Source organism: Tenrec ecaudatus, chromosome 10 (assembly GCF_050624435.1).
Source record: "Tenrec ecaudatus isolate mTenEca1 chromosome 10, mTenEca1.hap1, whole genome shotgun sequence".
Lineage (NCBI taxonomy): Eukaryota > Metazoa > Chordata > Mammalia > Afrosoricida > Tenrecidae > Tenrec > Tenrec ecaudatus.
The window spans coordinates 144289879-144308618 of record NC_134539.1 but is presented as its reverse complement, the minus strand read 5'-3'; the positions used below and the strand labels follow the sequence as shown (position 1 = coordinate 144308618).

Here is an 18740-nt window from a genome sequence, read left to right as displayed (position 1 = left end):
AGCAGGAGGGCTAGCTTTTCCATTCTTGGAGAAATAATATAAAATACTATCTCTGGACAACAGTGGTTCTCAACCTCCCTAAGGCCACAACCCTTTCATACAGTTCCTCATGTTGTGGTGACCCCCAACCATAACATTATTTTTGTTATTACTTCATCACTGTCATTTTGCTACTGTGATGAATTGTCATATAAATAAATATCTGATATGCAGGATGTATTTTCATTGTTAAAAACTGAACATCATTAAAGCATAGTGATCAATCACAAAACCAATATGGAATTTATATATTATGAAATATTTATTTCTAATGAAAAATAAATGAAATTTTGTCTGGAAGCATGGTGTAGCATGGGTAACGGTCTTCACGCTGTAGGTGGGCGTATCTGCATGTGGGTGGACCCGCCTGGAGACGGATAGAGGAGTGGAGTCTCGGTTCCTAAGACCATCAGAAATATGTGTTTTCCAATGGTCTTAGGTGACCCCTGTGAAAGAGTCATTTGACTCCCAAAGGGGTCACAACCCACAGGTTGAGAACCACTGCTGTACAGTCCTTTGCCTTCAGAGGAAATGAGACTGTATTAGTAGAAATGATCAGGAGTGGTAGATACAGCTCTGAGCAGTGCATTGCCTTCATCTAAGGCTGGTTCACTGGCTTGTGATCAGGCCCCAGAAGGCCTTCCTCCCCAAAGTGTAAGTAGCAAGAGTTAAGAAGACAGATAACCAACCTGGTCAAGAGGAGTGTAGTCAAAGCAATGACACCGGACTATTCTTGGGAAAGTGGAGGTCAGAGCTGAAGAAGCAACCCCGAGCCTCAAGGTTTGGGGGTCCAGTAATGAGATAATTTCCCCAAGCAAGAATCATCAGTGGACACCCATTTCATCACATGAGGCGATACTGAGGACCGGGGGTTCACACCGTCACCAAATGTCACCCCACAGACTGTGGAGTGCACACTCAAGCACAATTGGCATCAGCGGTAATATGTCAGACCGACCTGATGTACCTTGCATTGTGACCCACTGAGAAAGACACATTACCTGTGGATTATCCTTGCCCCCCCAAAAAAATTTGATCAGAACTCAGTCATTAGGAAACAACCCCGCAAAGGGCAGTCTACAAAACAACGTCCCAGAATTCTGAGTGAGCCTGCCCTGCCGTCGCAGACCACACCTCTACCTGAACTGCCTTAGACTGACGGAGATGACAGGAATCACACAGTGGAAGGTAACACCTTGCCCTTAACGGACTCTCGCATTGGAAGCAGGGATGAGGAGGCAGGGAGCAAGAAGAGGTCTGTCACTGGGACAGTTGGGGATGTGTGGAAATGAACCATATCCGAGGGGCCTTCAGAAAGTTCATGGGAAATGGGATTCTCCCACAGACTTTTGAAAGCCCCCTTGCATTAGTTAAATGTATGCTCTCCTATTACATCAGTATCCGTTTCCTTTTTTTAAAATCATTTTATTGGGGACTCATACAATTCTTATCACTATCCATACATACATCCATGTGTCAAGCGCATTTGTACATTTGTTGCCATCATCATTCTCAAAACATTTACCTCCTACTTGAGCCCTTAATATCGGCTGCTCGTTTCCCCCCTCACTTCCCACTCCCCCCCCATGAACCCTTCATCATTCATAAATCAGTATTCAGTTTCTTGCGTGTGATCATCATATTGTGTGTCTGTAGAACGTCCTTGTTCTTTGTAGAAATACACCGACTTATTTCTACTCTATTTCTATTTGTGAATGAAGGGCTCATATAATTTGTCTTTCATAGGCCTTGGCCCCTCCCCAAAAATGTATTGTCTATGTATTTTTTTCTTTTACAAATTCCTTGGGAAAATGAGGTTTTACGTGCTACAAAGAGACGTCAAACTTACTCATGTCATGGTCATAGAAAACGTTTCCTTTGGCAGCCATGAAGCAGGAGCCTTCTGTCATCTCTTCTCAGGTGACTTCATTCATGAAACAGAAGAAGTTAGCCTAAGCATAACTCTTAGCAACATCGACGTTGATTTGATCCGCCCAAGAGCTATGGAGAGAGGGGAGCCTTTTGAATTTCAGAAATGCTAAATTTCCCTCTCAGTGGTCTGACCCTCGGGATGGGTTCTGAAGTGTGGACGAGGCAGACGGAGGGGATTCAGATGCCGTTGCCAAGCGTACCTCTCTTCTAAGAGCTCCATCCCAGGTCGTGAGCCTAGCCTCCGTGTGCGCTCTCTGTGCCTCCCCAACCACAGCACTGAAGATGATGTAGCCCAGCTGCCATCTCACCGGCTCTCTTGGACCAGTTCAAAGCTCTGTGAGGGCAGGCAGTATGTCTTTCATGCTCATGCCTGTCTCCAGAATCCCTGGCAGTTAGATGCTCAGAAAGGTGTGTGCTCAATGACTAGATGGAAAACACGTGACTCAGCCAAGTCAGGGACACGGGGAGAATGCCCGCTCGTGCCTCTCCTGGCCAGCAGGTTAGAGAGAAACGAACACAGACTGTGCAGTAAGAAGGGGAAGGCTGCCCCGCTGACAGCACTCTCTGTAGGGCCGGAAGCAGGCCCTACGCCATGACAGCGCACGGGCTTGCCACACTCCACTTGGATTCCTCCCTTTGGTTACGGGAAAAGGGGGGTGCTAAACACGTATATCTGCTTCCTCTGTAAAAAGAAACCAGTGAGATCGGTGGCTCACAGGGGCGGGTGAGCACGGCTGGAGAGACGGACAGAAAAGTCGTACTTCTCGGGGTATAGCTTTTTGTAGAGTGTGACCTTTGGGATCATGTGAATGTTGTGTATACTCAGAAATACTGAAACGGAAATAACAAGGATTAGCGAATCCTATAAGAACACAAACAGATGAACCTAAGGATATTTTAAATGAATAACATGAACAGGGGGGCAGGGAGTATACTACTACTCTTGGTTACTCAGTATTTTCACTGAACCCAAAGACAAAGAGAACGGAAAACGAGTTGGAATCCTAAACCATAGCATGTTTTGATGGCCCGGTGGTTGCTGCCTTGCAGATAGAGTGTATATATTTGAGCACATGAGCAAATAAGAGGATAATAAAAACTCAGTGTCCCAGTCCTAGAGTTGGTTCTGACTCATGGCCACCCTACAGGACAGGGTAGAACTGTCCCTGCAGGTTTCTAAGACTGTAACTCTTCATGTGAGTAGAAAGCCTCATCTTTCTCTCTCAGAGCTGCTGGTGGTTCTGAACTGCTGACCTTGTGGTGAGCAGCCAAACTTGCCACCACTGAGGCCCCAGAGCCCCTTAATGAGGATAATAGAAGTCACGTTTCCTGCTTCTGGAAAAGGGAGGTGTAAGGAAGCAACTTTGCTTTCTCCCTTTCCATGCTTCCCAACGTCGGTGGTGGAAAGTGGAGCTATCTGTATGAATTTGTGACTTGTATAGAGATGTTGTGTGTGTGTGTGCCTGCACCGCGCTCACGGGTAGCGCTGCCCCCTATAATGACGTCTCATTAGCAACGAGTACACCCATGACCGAGACCTTGTTTTCTCTGTACCATTTCCCACGAAAAGCAATCAGGAGCTTCTTGGAGAAATTGTACTTTCCAGAACCAGGCAAGGAAAGGACAGGACAGGATGATCCCAGAACACCTCGGTGTGCCAAAAAGTTTAAAGATGGTTCAAAAGGGATGGTTTCATGAGAAGCGGGTTGTTTGCATGCTCTGCAAGCATCTTCCCCACCAATTGCTTACTCAGTAGAACGAGAGCTGTCCTAGTGTTTCAACAGAGAAACATGGCGGGCATCGCCTTACCCAAGCGGCCTTTACCTTACCCATTAGGAGATATATATATATATATATATATTTGAATCTAATAATATATATTTGAATCTAATAATATATATTTGAATCTAATAATATATATATCCTGAATCTAATCATAAGGAAACATCAGTCAAACCCAAATTGATGGGGTTCTATAAAATAACTGACCTATACTCTCCAAAATGTCAAGGTCATGAAAGATAAAGGCTGATGCACTGGTTTTTTGGTTAAAGGAAACTAAAGAGATAAGACAACTAAATGCAGTGTGCGCTCCTGAATCGGCTCTGAACTTGATGGAGTTTAGAGCATAGCCACAATGATATTACTAGGCTAAACTTGGCAAAGTGTGAGTCCAAGCTGCAGATTAAATAATAGGACATAATGTATCATTTTTAAGTCTCCTGGTTGTGATCATGAGTCCCTGTTAGAAAATTCCCACTGAAATATTAAAGGGTTAAGGGATGTGCTGTCTGAAACTTGCTCTGAAGGGGAATGGCGAAGGAAATGGACCCCGCGTTAGGAATTGGAATCCACAGATTTGTGTTCTAGTAATTTTTCTGTAAGATCAACATTTAAATTACACTGATTTTTATTAGAAAGAAAAGGAAGATCGTGGGTGGTGTACGGAAAGTCACCAGAGATGCTTTTTTTCTTTCCAGAAACTGTGTCTAAATTGAAAATCTAAAAATGACCTACAAGTTTTGAGGTCACCAAGGTTACGATATACACCATCAACATACATGCCCCCACAGATCAGTGATAATCAATTAGCCAATATCATTTTAAAAGAGCCTCTAACAATACAAACACATCTCTGAGGTGCCTAAGAACAAATCTAACTTTCAGAGAGAACGTTATTGTTGAGGAGCGCAACTAAAGACTTAAACAAGTGGTACAGTGTTCCATGTTCTTGGATGGGAAAACTTAAGTACCATCAAGAGTGAATGCTCCTTTTCACTCGTTTCCAAGTTAAGTGGAAATCCAATCAGAACCACAACAAGACTGTCACAAATTGAAACAAATTCATCACAGAGAACAAATAGAAGAAAGGACCAAAAGTAGTGGGGACAAAATTTAGAAAGAAAAAGGAGGAGAGCTTGATAGTATCAGATAACAGAATCATATTAATATGCTGTTGTCTTGGCACAAAGATAAAAGCAGGACTCCGTTGATCGTGAGGGATGGCTCCATTGTAGAGAAGGTGTCTCAAATCACTGGGGAGAAACACGAAATTCCGAGGAAATGGAACCAGGTCAGTTGACATCATATAGACAGATGCAATATTAAATTCCTACCTCACTCCATATTCAAAAATAAACTCCAAGCGGAGTTTACAAGCCTGTTTTTAAAAACCATTAAAACCACTGCAGAATATATGATTTTTTCAATGCATCTACATACTGGCTATTTAAAATATAGGATGGATTCACAACAAAGTTATGGTTGCCGTCAACCTGGACAGTAAAAAATAATAGGCTTGGACTTCACTGTGAAATTCATTTCTTAAAAATTAAAAACGATGGGGTGAGGAGGGGACAAAGGGGAGCTGATATCAAAGAGTTCAAGAAGCGAAAATGCTTTGAAACTGATGGTGGCAGCAACTGCACAATTCTGCTTCATCTAATGGAATTATGGATGGTTAGAAAATCTGTAAGAGCGCCCAATAAAATGATTGTTAGGAATGGTCAAGAAAAGGAAGGGGCAGAATTGGAATCGAGCATGACAAAATAGAAACACGTGCTTATTTTGAGTTTTAAGTAAAAATACCTCGCTCTTCTGCTCTGTGAGTCTCTCGTTTCTTCCCTTTCCTGTGATGCGTTCTGAATGCCACCCAGTTTCCCAAATGTTCCGCTGTTCTCCTTCTCTGAGGGACCTGGGGACTTTGGGAACGCAGTACTTCTTCACTTAAGGGGGAAAAAAAAGCAGCATCGGTGCCGTTTCCTTAAAGCGTCATATTTGTGATTGTCAAGGTCAGCTGCCGATACCTGGACAGATGGATTGCTCAGGACAGATATGGCCAACAACCTTTGGAGCGTTTAGAATGCGGGCGTTCTGGGACTCTACCCCAAGCTAGCAGCTGGCCAGGCCATTTTTAGCAGGATGATGTGCAGAGAAATCGGGCGCTTGGGACCACACAGGGACCAAAGCAGGGCTCTGCGGTCCAAGGATAACGGGACTCCATCTTTCTAAAGCTTCCCCGGGTAGGAAATGGGCGGAAAGGGAACACCTGCCTGGGAAGAACATGGGAAGGAGTCAGGAAAAAAGAACGGGTTCCAGAAGTGGGGGGGTTCTTTTCTTCCCTTGAACGTCAGTTCGTCTTTGTGGGAACCACTTCAGAGTTCAACTGTTAGCCATCCAGTCTGGAGGGAAGGTGCTACAGCAGGTTCTCAACCTGTGGGTCGCGACCCCTTTGGGGAGTTGCGTGGCCCTTTCACGGGGGTTACTTAAGATCATTGGAAAACACACATTTCCCATGGTCTTAGGAACAAAGACACGGCTCCTCTATCCGTCTCCAGGCGGGTCTACCCACATGCAGATACGCCCACCTACAGCGTGAAGACTGTTACCCATGCTACACCATGCTTCCAGACAAAATGTCATTGATTTGTCATTAGAAATAAATAGTTCACAATATATAATGACATTGTTTTTGTGATTTATCACTGTGTTTGTGTTCAATTTGTAACGATGAAAATACATCCTGCAAATCAGATATTTACGTGATGATTCTTAACAGTGGCAAAATGACAGTGATGAAGTAGCAACAAAAATAATGTTATGGTTGGGGGGGGGGGGTCACCACAACATGAGGGACTGTATGAAAGGGTCGCGGCCTGAGGAAGGTGCAGAACCACTGGGCTAGATCCTCAGATCTCTGAAATCCTTAGCTCATGCTTACAGGATATCAACTGTCACATGGATAAGAAGTCAAATGGCCCTTCTGAGTTCACGTCTTCACGGTGGGAGGAGTGGTCCCAGCCTGGGCCCTGGCCCCTCAGCCTCCTGGCCTCCTGCCTAATGTCAGTGCCAGGCCATCGCAGGCCCTCACTCGCCTATAGGGCATGCTGCTTGGCACTGCTCTGCTCCAAGAGGCTGCTCCGGGTTCATGATCCATCGGGCAGGGATCCAGATTGTAAGCACTGACGTCCGACCAGCCGGGTTTGCTTCTGCTCAGCCACTCTGGTGGGGGAAGCCCAGGTACTTGTCTTCTTTATGCCCCGGTAATATTGTTCCAACTCGGAGGGGACTTGCAAGCCTTAAGTGAATTAATCGGGGAAAATGCTCAGAAAGGGACTCTGTACACGGAATAGGTGCTCCCATGATGCTATTATTGGTGTGTCCTTATTTCTTCCACTCTAAGGTGCTGAGGCTCTTTCTTGGTTTGCAGCATTCCCCTTCCTTCCTTCCTTGGGGATCCAGTCAGTGGAGTCTTGTTGGAGGAGCCCTGGTGGTGCATGGTTAAATGCTCGGCTGCTACCAAAAGGTTGTCAATTCAAACCCAGGCAGCAGCTCTCTGAGAGAAAGGCCTGGCCACCTGCTTCCGTCAAGGTGGCCACTAAGAAACCCCCGTCGGTCCATTCTCATCTGTTACCTGGGATCACGTGGAGTCAGAATTGACGCAGCGGCACCCCAGATGCGTAGGATGGACTGCATCTTAGGGTCTGACAAATTCAACCTAGTCCTGTCCTCCGGCCCAAAGAGACGGAGATGTCGGTCACGAGGGCCTGGCAGCACTGAAGAGCCCTGGCAGGTAGAATGCCCATTGGAAGTAGATTCCGCCAAAGGGAAACAAACCACTGCCAACTGAGCTCCTCCATCGTTCAGGCCTGGAAGGTTGGTTGTTAACCTTTCCAGGGCGCTGGCCTGCTTGCTAGGAAAGCGAAGGATGTCCTTGAGCTCTGAGAAGGCCACAGGTGAGTCCTCCACCCTCGTCTTGGTGAAATGGATTTCTCCCTACAGATCCCTGGACGCCATCTATCTGAGAAACATCTTCAAGGACAAAGTCTCAGCTAATATTTCAGTCTTTTAAAGAAAGAAAAAGTGGGGCAAGAGGATGAAAGGAGCTGACTTTATGGAAAAGAAGTTAATGATTTCCCGTGGCTGTGGCTAGACAGCAATTCCTTCCGTTAAATGCACTGAAAACCTGCTCCCCCACCCCTCTGGTTGTGCACAGGCTCTGGGTGTTAGCCGTGCAGTGTCAGCTGTCACCCACCAGATGCTGACCTTGATCTGCTGAGATCAATTCTTCGGAGAGCCATTCTCTGAACAATTTTAAACTGCACAATCATATTTAAATGGTATTTCCTCACTAATACCTATTGAAGGTCTGTTTATAGCCCACCAAGTATTACAGCCATTTGGTACCTCCCACTGCCAATTCTAAAGCTTTAAATCTTTACAGGAGCAGACAGCCTCATCTGTCTCCCAAGGAAAAGCTGGTAGGTTTGAACCACTGACCTTGCAGTCCAACTCTTATCCATCAGCATCATCAGGGCTCCTTATTTGGTACGTCTTGATTTCGACTCCTAGTAACCCTGTAGGACAGGGCAGAACTGCCCCTGTGGGTTTCCAAGACTGTGACTCTTGGCAGGAGTAGAAAGCTTCATCCTGCAGAGCGGTTACAAACTGCTGACCGTACGGTTAGCAGCCCAGTATTTAATCTGTTTTGCCACCGGGGCTCATCCTGTCTGGTACATCAACCTATTAAATATAAACATCATAGAGCTGCATCTGAATTTCCCCCTATTCTCAGCCTTTCAAAGAGGCCATCGGAAATACCAGAAAGACCTCTGTAACATGCGAGCCATTTTCTGGAGTAGTTTTATTTTATCTTTCGCTCTGCCCATCAGGACTAATAAATTGATGTTGAAAAGCATCAACTCAAAGCCATCAAAGGCTTTGAAAACCAAATAGATGACCACTTGGTGGTGAAGTGTTTTATCATGGCTCCTACCACGTTCAAAGAAAACCAGAAGCCTGTCATTGAGCCAGGTTTGTTATTGCCTCCGTATCACCTCAGTTGGCATGTCAACGCGGGAGTGAAATCTTGAAATGAAATATGAGATGTATTAATAAAGGTCTTCAGGAATAATGGGTGCCGGAAAGGTTGAGTTTCTCCATGGCGTCATTTTGAACTATGGATGAGGGTTATTTTCAGCACCTCGCTAAATTCACGCCATCTGGACCTCGTGGCCGAGATGACGTTAAAGCAGATACACTGAGTTCCACACGTGCTATGCCTTTGGTGGGGCTTGTGGTGTCCATTTGGAATGGCTGAACACTGGATATAGCGGGTGTGCCTCCCCTCTTTTTTAAGATCTGTTCTTAGTATTGAAAACTAGTGTCATAGAACTGAGGATGGTAACACACATTCATGACTCCTTTGGGGTCAGATGGTGGACAGCGCTGGGTTGGACCCGATCTGCTCACTAACCACCCTGACGACTGGGTCAGCCAGTACCTGCTTGGTCAGTTTGCGCCTGGGGCGTCGAGGTACCACGGATAACAATTACTATGTGCTTGTGCAAATAGGCGTGCCCAAGGTCAAGAACCTTTCCCATTCGGTATGCTTTGTCTTGTGCCAAGGCAGTGCTCCTGCAGATAACAGGTGTGTTGATGACCTTTGGCAGCAGTGAGGAGGGGGTTCGTAGGGCAAATCACGCAGGCACTCTCGCCGGTTTCTCCTGCAGGAACATGGGGGTCACGTACTTCTCAAGTTCTCCATGTCTCCAACGCATTGCTGAGAAATGAGGGAGTCAGAGCGGTTTCCTAGAGACGTGCAGGGACTCACCTCTCCCCGAGCATTCTCCACCACGAGGCCTATAAAGGCTTCTGGTGAAAAGGCTGTTTCCCTGTGTGTCCCTTACTCCCTGGAGGTCTAGAACATTCTTCGGGTTGAAAGGGAAACCGATTCCCCTTACTCCCTGGCATCAGCCTTTGGAAGTGATCCTGAGCGTTCTGTGCCCAATGACTGGCGTACACCACCTACCACAGCTTCTGCCAGGTAGGTCATTTTCCGGAAATGTGCCTACTGTTCCACAGCCCCTTGTCTTCACTGCTCAGTGGGACTTTGAGGTGCCCTGGCTTTCGAAGGAGTAGCTCAGGGGCAGGGCATTAGCTCACTGTTGAGCCTCCACTTGGCAGTCCACCAGGGAGGCCAGCACTGTAGTCGCTGTGTAATGGGAGCGGAGGAGGCGGCAGGAGACTAGAGGGAGGAGGCAAGATTGTGCGGTGAGAAAGCTAGTTGAGAAAACAGGAGACTTTTTTAGTAGATGGGATGAGAGAGCGAGCGGCCCAAAACGTAAGGCGGCAGAAGGGAGAAAGAAGGTGAATTAAGGGAGCAGGTCGGTGGGATGGCTGCAGGTGCTTGAGCGGCCTCCAGCCGCGCACAGAGCAGAGGAAGGGCCCAAGAGTAAGACGGGTGAGGATGCGTCTGCTGGGAAGGGAAGTGCCAGCGGGGGAACGCTCACCACCATTGAGTCGTCCAGACTCTGAGAGACCGTGGAGGGCAGAGTAGAACGGCCCCTGTGGGTTGCTGAGTCTGTAACTCTAACTCTCCCCCAGGGGTGGTGAAAGAGCTGCTAATAGAGAGGCTGCCCCTTCAGAGTGGATTACAATCCGATGTAAAGCAAACCCAGGTCCTCACAGCTCTACCAGTGGGTGACAACATCATGATCAACGGAGAAAAGATTGAAGTCACGCAGAGTGTTGTCTTGCCTGGGTCCACAATCAAGGCTCATGGAAGCAACAGTGCAGAGGTCAAACGACGCGTTGCGTTCGGGTCACTCTGCTACACAAGACCTCTTTTAAAGTGTTGAAAAGCAAGGATGTTACCTTGAGGGCTGAGGTGCACCTGACCCGAGCCATGGTATTTTCAGTCGCCTCATATGCATGAGAAAGTTGGACATTGAACAAGGCTGAAGCAGAGTCAACTTGGTTGAATGGTGGTATTGACGAAGAACATTGAAAGTGCCTTGGACTGTCGAAAGACAAGCAAATTTGTCTCGGAAGGAGCACAGCCGGCATGCTGATTAGAGGCGAGGGCAGCGAGCCCACGTCGCACGTATTTTGGGCATGTGTCAGGAGAATGCAGTCCCTGGAGAAGGATACATGTTTGGGGAAGCCCTTCAGGGGATGCAGTAACACACTGGCTGCAACAATGGGCTCAGACATAGGACAATTGTGACAATGGCTTAGAACCAAGCAGTGTGTCATTCTGTTGTGCATAGTGTCAGTGTGAGTCAGAATCGACTCAACAACACCACCAAAAGAAAGGTTGGCGTTTCAAGACCACCCAGAGGTGCCTCAGAAGAAAGGCCTGGCAATCACAACTGAAAGATCAGCCTGTGGAGCATATGTTTTGATTCACAAGGTCCCCAGGAGTCAGAGCTAACATAGCAGTACCTGCTAGAGTCAGGGAGCCAGAAAGTCACAGGACCGAGTGTCTAGTGGCCTCCCGTAAAAATACATTGTCATCAAGGAAGTGTCAACCTGATGAACAGAGTAGCACTTTGGGTTTCCAAGGTGGTAAATTTTTATGGGAGCAGACAAGCCGCATCTTTCTCCTGCAGAGGGACGGATGGTCCACACTGCTGACCTCGTGGGTAGCAGCCCAGCATGGAACCCACGGTGTCACCAGGGCTCTGAAAGGCGTGCTGGTGTCCCTGCGATGGGGGGAGAAAGGGCATCTGCTGAAAGAATGAGACCAAGTGGGAGGGGGACCTGTGATGGGTGATGGATCGGGTCTGAGCACTCAGGACCAGAGCCTCTGGGACTATGTCGCAGTTAACTGGCATAACACTGCTCCTAAAACTATGTTCAACAGCCACAATGGAAAATCGCATCTGGAGGCCTCAAAATTTGGGGGAGGTGGATTCGTGTAAGCGTCAACTGTTGGCCTCCACACATCTGAAGCAGAGAAGAACAAAGAAAACCAAAGACTCAGCGAAGAAACTAGTCTACAGGAACTATGGTCATAGTCTACACTCGCCCTGGAACAATTGTGAGGATGGCACAGGACCGGGAAGGGTTTCGTTCTGTTGTGTTGGGTGGTTGTGGGTTGGAACCAACTGAGTAGCACCTAACAACCATGGATTCGCCTACCTTGAGACCAAAAGAACTGGATGGTGCTTGGCGACCACTACTAACCATTCTGACCAGGGACACAACAGATTAGTCTGGATTGAATGAGAGAAAATGTAGACCAAAACTAATACCCCTTTAATCAAACAAAAAAAAGAAAGACCAATACTCGTCCAGAAGAGACTAGAGGAACTCCCTAGTCCATTGCCCTAGGAAGCCCTTTGAACTTGGAACATGAACCACCCTCGGAAGTCACAGATCAGCCAAAAGACTCAGAAAACAATATCCCCCAGGAGCGCAGTGCTCCTTCAAGCACTCGATAAGACCCCGTGGTTAATGTCTACCCTAGACCAAAGGTGGGAAGCTAATTTGCTATGTAGACGTTCTCCAAAATTCGTGTGTGTGTGTGTGTGTGTGTGTGTGTGTGTGATTTCCTTAAAGAAAGATGGGTGACGAACATTTAAGAAACCTCTGGTGGGAAATGCATGAGGGAAGCAACGAAGAAGAGTTTAAGATCGGCTCCAGAGCACTTGCAGTTTGATGATTTGGAAACGTGGAGTGCGTGGCCCTGGTAGCGTAGTGGGTACAGGTTGGGCTGCGGACTGAAAGATCAGTGGTTTGAAACCACTAGTGGGCGCTCAGTGGGAGAAAGAGGAGGCTTCCTACTCCCATGAAGAGTAACCATCTTGGAAGCCCACAGGGCCGTTCTACCCTGTCTGGTGTCTGTGGCAGTGACTTGGACTCCAGGCATTAGCCCTGGTGGTATTATGGGCTATATGTTGTACTGCAAGTGTTCCTTGGGAGAAAGAAATGGCTTTCTGCTCCCCTAAAGAACTGCAGCCCCAGCCACCCAAAGGGGCAGTGCTACTGTGTCGTATAAGGTTGCTATGGACCGGGATCAACTCTGTGACCTGTGGGCTTGGTTTCCTCTGGAATGCCTACCGCCGAAATAACGGTGTGATTTTTCTCTTCTGAGTAGAAGCTAAGGCAGTGGCTATATTGAGTCGGAGTTCGTTTTCAGGCCAGTGCAGCAGGTCTGGGAAAAATGAGGCAGCAAGTGAAGGTTGCTGAAATGAGCTTGGAGCCTTGTGGAGGCTCTAGGGACTTGGGGAGCTCAGCAAGGTCAAGGGGAAGATGTCATCGTGGTGCACGTGAGAGAAGGGCAGCTGGGTGGAGACAAAGCTGCTAGCACCTTCAGATTTCAGGCGTGGAGCTCTCGGGTCCATGCAAACCCCAAAAGAAGGGAAGACTCATTCCTACACAGAACACATACACATGCATGCATGTTCATAGCAGCAGCATTCACAATAGACAAAGGTGGAAACTGCCCCCAAAGCTCATCGAGGAAAGAGTGGGGAAACAAATTGTGCTCTGTGCATGCAGTGAGGTGTTAGTGGGCCTACCCAAAAGGAATGGCAGGCTGCCACAGCATGAATGGATCTTGAACACAGTACACTAAGTAAAAGGAGCGGGGAGCAACGGCTTAATTGGTATGTGGGTTTCTTAGGGGCAGATGAAAACATGCAGAAAGGAAGAGATGAGCCAGTCAGGGTGCAGTATAGCACCGAGGAGACATACAACTTTCCTCTAGTTCTTTAATGTTCCCCCCACCACCCATCATGACCCCAATTCTACCTTATAAATCCGGCTAGACCAGAGCATGTGCATGGGTACAGCTAATTGCTGGAAACACAAGGAATCCAGGACAGATAAATCCCTCAGGACCAATCATGAGAGTAGTAATACCAGGAGGGTCAGGGTAAAGTGGGGGAGAAAGGGGGAAGTGATCACAAAGATCAACCCAGGGGGACAGACAACAGAAAGGTGGGTAAAGGGAGACGTAGGTCAGTGTAAGACATGAAAATTTTTTTTTATAAATTCTCAATGGTTCATGAAAGAGGGAGGGGTAAAAAAATTGAGGAACTGATACCAAGGGCTCAAGTAGAAAGAAAATGTTTTGAAAACGATGATGGCAACAAATGTACAAATGTGCTTGACACAATGGATGGATGAATGCATTTGTGATAAGTTGTACGAGCCCCCAATAAAATGATTTTTTTAAAAGAAAATACTCTGGAACTATCTCAATGTCCTACCTGTCACGAATGGCTCACTACAAAATGGTTAATTGTATGTTATGTGAATAAGAAAGAAAAACAAAAAGGTGGAGGAGGGGCAGGGCATTTCAGAAGCAAAATGGATCCAGGAGCTGCAAGACCAGGAGGGGTTGTGGGTGGGATAACAAAGGTGGAATGGAGATGAAGGTGACCAGGGGGAGAAACAGAAAAAGTATGAAGAGGGCAGGCGCCTGGCATCATCGTATGACGGGGTCCCAATGGCCACTGAAATCACAGAGTTGAGGACATCAGTTGGGGTGGGCAGAATTAGTCCAAGGACCCAAGGTGTCGCCAGGCAGCAAGGCGCCGGGTAAGACTTCTTTCTGTAAAGAACGTCATCAATGGGGGGAAGCACGTAGCAGCATGGTCCTGCAGGGCCTGGAGAGGGCCAATCACCCTGCAGGTGACCACCCAGCTCTAGGAATTTTAGTGTGCTCGAAGTTTCCTGCCAAGAAGTCTTTCTAATCATTTTCTGGATGTGCATGGATGAACAATTCTGAATCTGCTGCTGCTGCTGCTGCTGCTGCAATATTGAACTCGATACTAGAAGGGAAAAGTCTAGCCCCTCCCCCACGCCCAGTAGCCCAGTGCCACACCAGAGGGGCCCACGGCAGACCCTGGGCCCTTCTCGCTAGAGCCAGTGGGTTCATTTGATGAATCTGAGCAGGGACCACAGAATTCAGTGGTCATCTCACCTTTTTCTCTGGGTTCCAAAGTCCATGAAGGAGCCATTCTCCAACTTGGGTGATGATGGCAGGGCCCCATCTAATGGTCCTTTTGCAAAATACAGGTGGAGCAAGGCAGTTTGGCGACATCTCTCTTCTCCCAGCAAAAGGAAGGCTGAGAGGCCTCAGAAGGGTTCGCGTCAGACGTGCGACCGTCTCCTGGGTGAAGAACAAGGATGGTGACAAAGCCGCTCCTGGCAGGAATGTTTGCTGAGCAGGAGCCCAGCATCCTGCTAACCGGACTGGAGGAGCAACCTCATTAAATCATCAAGACCATCATCGCGGCCACCCCCCACCCTCCATTTCCCAGCTGAGACGGAAGCTTAGGAGCAAAAGGTCAAAGCTAACAAGTGCCCGCCCTGGGACTTGATTCTATTTGTATGAAATATTCAGCCTAGGTGAATCCAGACTAACAGGAAGCAGATTGGTGGTTGCCAGTGACTGAGAGGAGAGGGGGCGGGAGGAACTGCTTCCTGGGTCTGGGGTCTCTTCTTGGGAAGATGAACGGGGTTGGGCACTAGCAGAGGTCGCAGCTGCGCGACATTACCCGTGTAGGAAACGCCCCGAATGGCTGGCTCCAAGATGGTCGGTTTCACATGCTGTGAATTTCGCCTCAATAAAAAGAAGGAATGTATAAACAACAGCAAAGGTGGGGGCCCAAGGGTGGTCTTCCAGAATGGTACAGTTCCAGGATCCGGCCTGGGATTGGGTGATGTTAGGTGCTGGGGAGCCCATTTCTACCCCCGATGATGGAGTAGAAGTAGCCCCCTGGGGTTTTTCTAGGCCAGAATCTTTACAGGAGGTTCTGGGCCTTTCCCCCCGCAGAGAAGCTGGGGGGTTCAAACCGCCAGCCTGCTGACGAACAGGGAGCACTAACTCATCGCCCCCACGGTGCTCCTGGGCCAGCGGTAGGAGTGGTCATAGTAGACTGGAGATGAAGGTCATTGGGGGAGAACAAGCTCCGATATCACTCATGTGTCCTGTTGGCCCCCAAATGGGACGGTAAGCCCTCAGGTGAGTCTGCTACCTGGTTAAAGGTTTAGCTTGTCACAGTGAGGACAGGAAATGGACCTCCCATCTCACAGACACAGTGACACACCAACACCCACAAAACAACAACAAAAGTTTTTCAAAATAGTCCTGAAAGGAATGATAGTGCTAGAAGTATCATCTTGTTTTTGTTGTTGTTTTGTTTTGTTTTGTCTTAAACAAACAAAAGAAATTATTCGACCCAAACTATCATCTATTTTTATTTTATTTTTTGATATTTGAAATACAACTTTATTCTAACGAAAAGGAATGGGAATGACAGTTAACAAACAAAACATCACCACTGAATATTGTGATGTGACTGTAGCAGTCTTGTAGTTGAATTTCAAGAAAGAAAAATGCGTTCCCAAACAGCTAGATATGTGGGTTCAAAAAAAAAAAAAGAAAAGGTTTTTAACTGCCACACTCACTCCGAAGCCCATTCATCTCCTTCAGCATCCCAAAGATGAGCACATTCTGCTTAGCTATGTAATAAGAGTGGCAAACACGCTGCACCACTGACGTCACAGGACAGTTGCCTATAAAACTAGACTTCTGACGCTGGGCTCCAGCTTCGTTCTCTCACAGGTCATCATCTTCATCCGGGAGAGCGGTTGTCTGCGCAACCTCTAAATCATGCTCATACTGGGCTGCCAAAGCTGGGTCCATAACAACCTCTGGTGGGGCCAGAGCAGGCATGGCAACAAACTCCAAGTTAGGATCGCCAATGAGTTTTCTAGCAAGCCAAAGGAAGGGCTTTTCAAAGTTGTAGTTGCTTTTGGCAGAAATGTCATAGTACTGAAGGTTCTTCTTTCGGTGGAAGACAATGGATTTTGCCTTAACTTTCCTGTCCTTAATATCCACTTTGTTGCCACACAGCACGATGGGTATGTTTTCACATACTCGAACCAGATCCCTATGCCAGTTAGGCACATTCTTGTAAGTAACCCTTGAGGTTACGTCGAACATTATAATGGCACACTGGGCTTGAATATAATAGCCATCTCTCAGTCCTCCAAATTTTTCTTGACCAGCTGTATCCCACACGTTGAATTTGATAGGTCCTCTGTTAGTATGGAACACAAGGGGATGGACCTCAACACCTAAGGTAGCTACATACTTCTTCTCAAATTCACCAGTCAGGTGACGTTTCACAAATGTCGTTTTTCCAGTACCATCATCACCCACCAGTACGAGTTTGAACTGGACTTGGGGTTCTCCTTGGGCGGCCATCGTGATGGATCTTCCAGAAGCGTCTCCAGGCCGCGTCTGACTCACTATCATCTATTTTTAAAACCTCCTTCTTGGTGACAATTTTTGCAGAGGTTCGGTGTCTTCTAAGAAGAGTTTATCGACTGGAATAGCCAGGGAAATGTCCTTGTAATCATTCTTCAGGGTTTCAGTGTCTTCCAATGCGGGACTGCGAGCAGTGCCCCAACAGACAGAGATCTCGTCTCACAGGTTAGGAGGAGTGCGGAATCTGCGGCGTCTGCTCTTTGGGCAAATGTTCTTTCTCTTGGCTCCCAGTTTAGGGAAAGGGGCCTTTGGTCCTTTCAGCACCTGGAAGCTGGCATTCCCATGGAAATCTCCATGTGTCTTGGCATCAATCTTTCCCTGGGTCTAGGAGGTTCCCAGCGCAGGGACCTTGGTTTCAAAGGATGCTCTCTAGTCTGGCTCTTCTGTCTTAATGTGAGTTAAGTCCTCTTTCGCTGCTTTTCTCTCGTAAGATAAAGGCTGTTGCTGGCCATTGATTATGGATCGAGGCAAAATGATGTCTTTGACAGCTTCAGTATTTCCCCACTTACCATGGGCCAGTTGTGAGGATTTTGGTCTTTTGTCTATTGTAGAGTCAGACTCCATACTGAAGCTGCCATCCTTGATCTTCATCAGCAAGTGCTTCAAGTCCTCCCCACCATCAGCAAGCAAGGGTGTGTCATCTGCATATCGCAGGTTGTTAATCATCTTTCCTCCAATACTAATGCGCTGATATCCCGTGTGCCACATCCTCCTCCCAATCCGACTTGATTCCTGGCAGCTCCCTGTTGCTGTACTGCTGGGACCAGTAGGGTGAATAATCTTCAGCAAATTTTATTTGCATGTAATATTAATGATCTTGCCCAATACTTTCCCCATTCTATTGTGTCACCTGCCTTTGAATGGGTACAAATGTGGATCTCTTTCGGTCGGTTGGCCAGATAACTGTCTTCGACATTTCTTTGCATAGACTAGGTGAGGGCTCTCTGTGCTTCATCAACTTGTTGGAACATTTTAAAAATCATTTTATTGGAGGCTCATACAACTCTTATCACAATCCATAGACACATCCATTGTGTCAAGCACATTTGTACATTTGTTGTCCTCATCATTCTCAAAACATTTGCCTTCTACTTGAGCCATTGGCATCAGCTCCTTGTTGAAACTTTTTTATTGATATTCTGTCGATTCCTAGGGCCTTGGTTTTCTACTCATGCCCTCCGGGCAGGCTGGGCTTCTTCCTTCAGTGCTAGCAGTACGTGACGATGCGCTTGAAATGGTTGCTTATAGACGAGTTCTTTCTGGTACAGTGATTCTATGTACGTGTTCCATTGTCTTTTGATGTTCCCTGCATCATTCAGTATTTCGCCCATAAAATCCTTGAGTATGGAAACCTGAGTCTGGGCTTTTGTCTTCAGGTCTTTCCGCTTCCAAACATATTCTTCCTGGTTGGTTTCTGATTCCAAGTCCGAGTACATTTCATCTTAATACTTTACTTTGTCTTCTGGAGCTGCTCTTTGCAATGTCCCCTTCAGCTCTCTTACGTCATCTTTCCGTCTTCCTGTTAGATCCCAGCCTTAATCCTCTTACAACTAATTGACTTACCATGTCGGATCACATGCTGGGAGATCATTGCATAACTGCCGGATTACATCATTACATAACTGCCAAAGAACTGAGACTCATGGTCCAGCTGAATTGGCACAGATTTTGGAAGGACACCATTGAAGCCATGACAACT

The 18740-nt window shown here is 47.2% G+C and overlaps 2 protein-coding genes across 2 annotated transcripts in view; one reads left to right on the top strand and one right to left on the bottom strand.

Moving 5' to 3' along the window:
- Positions 1–18740, top strand: part of PITPNC1 (phosphatidylinositol transfer protein cytoplasmic 1) — a 289670-nt gene that overhangs the window by 194273 nt on the left and 76657 nt on the right. The window lies entirely within an intron of this gene.
- Positions 16011–17014, bottom strand: LOC142459985 (GTP-binding nuclear protein Ran-like). The gene has a single exon (XM_075562109.1). The coding sequence runs from the start codon at positions 16976–16978 to the stop codon at positions 16328–16330; it is 651 nt and encodes a 216-aa protein (XP_075418224.1). The 5' UTR covers positions 16979–17014; the 3' UTR covers positions 16011–16327.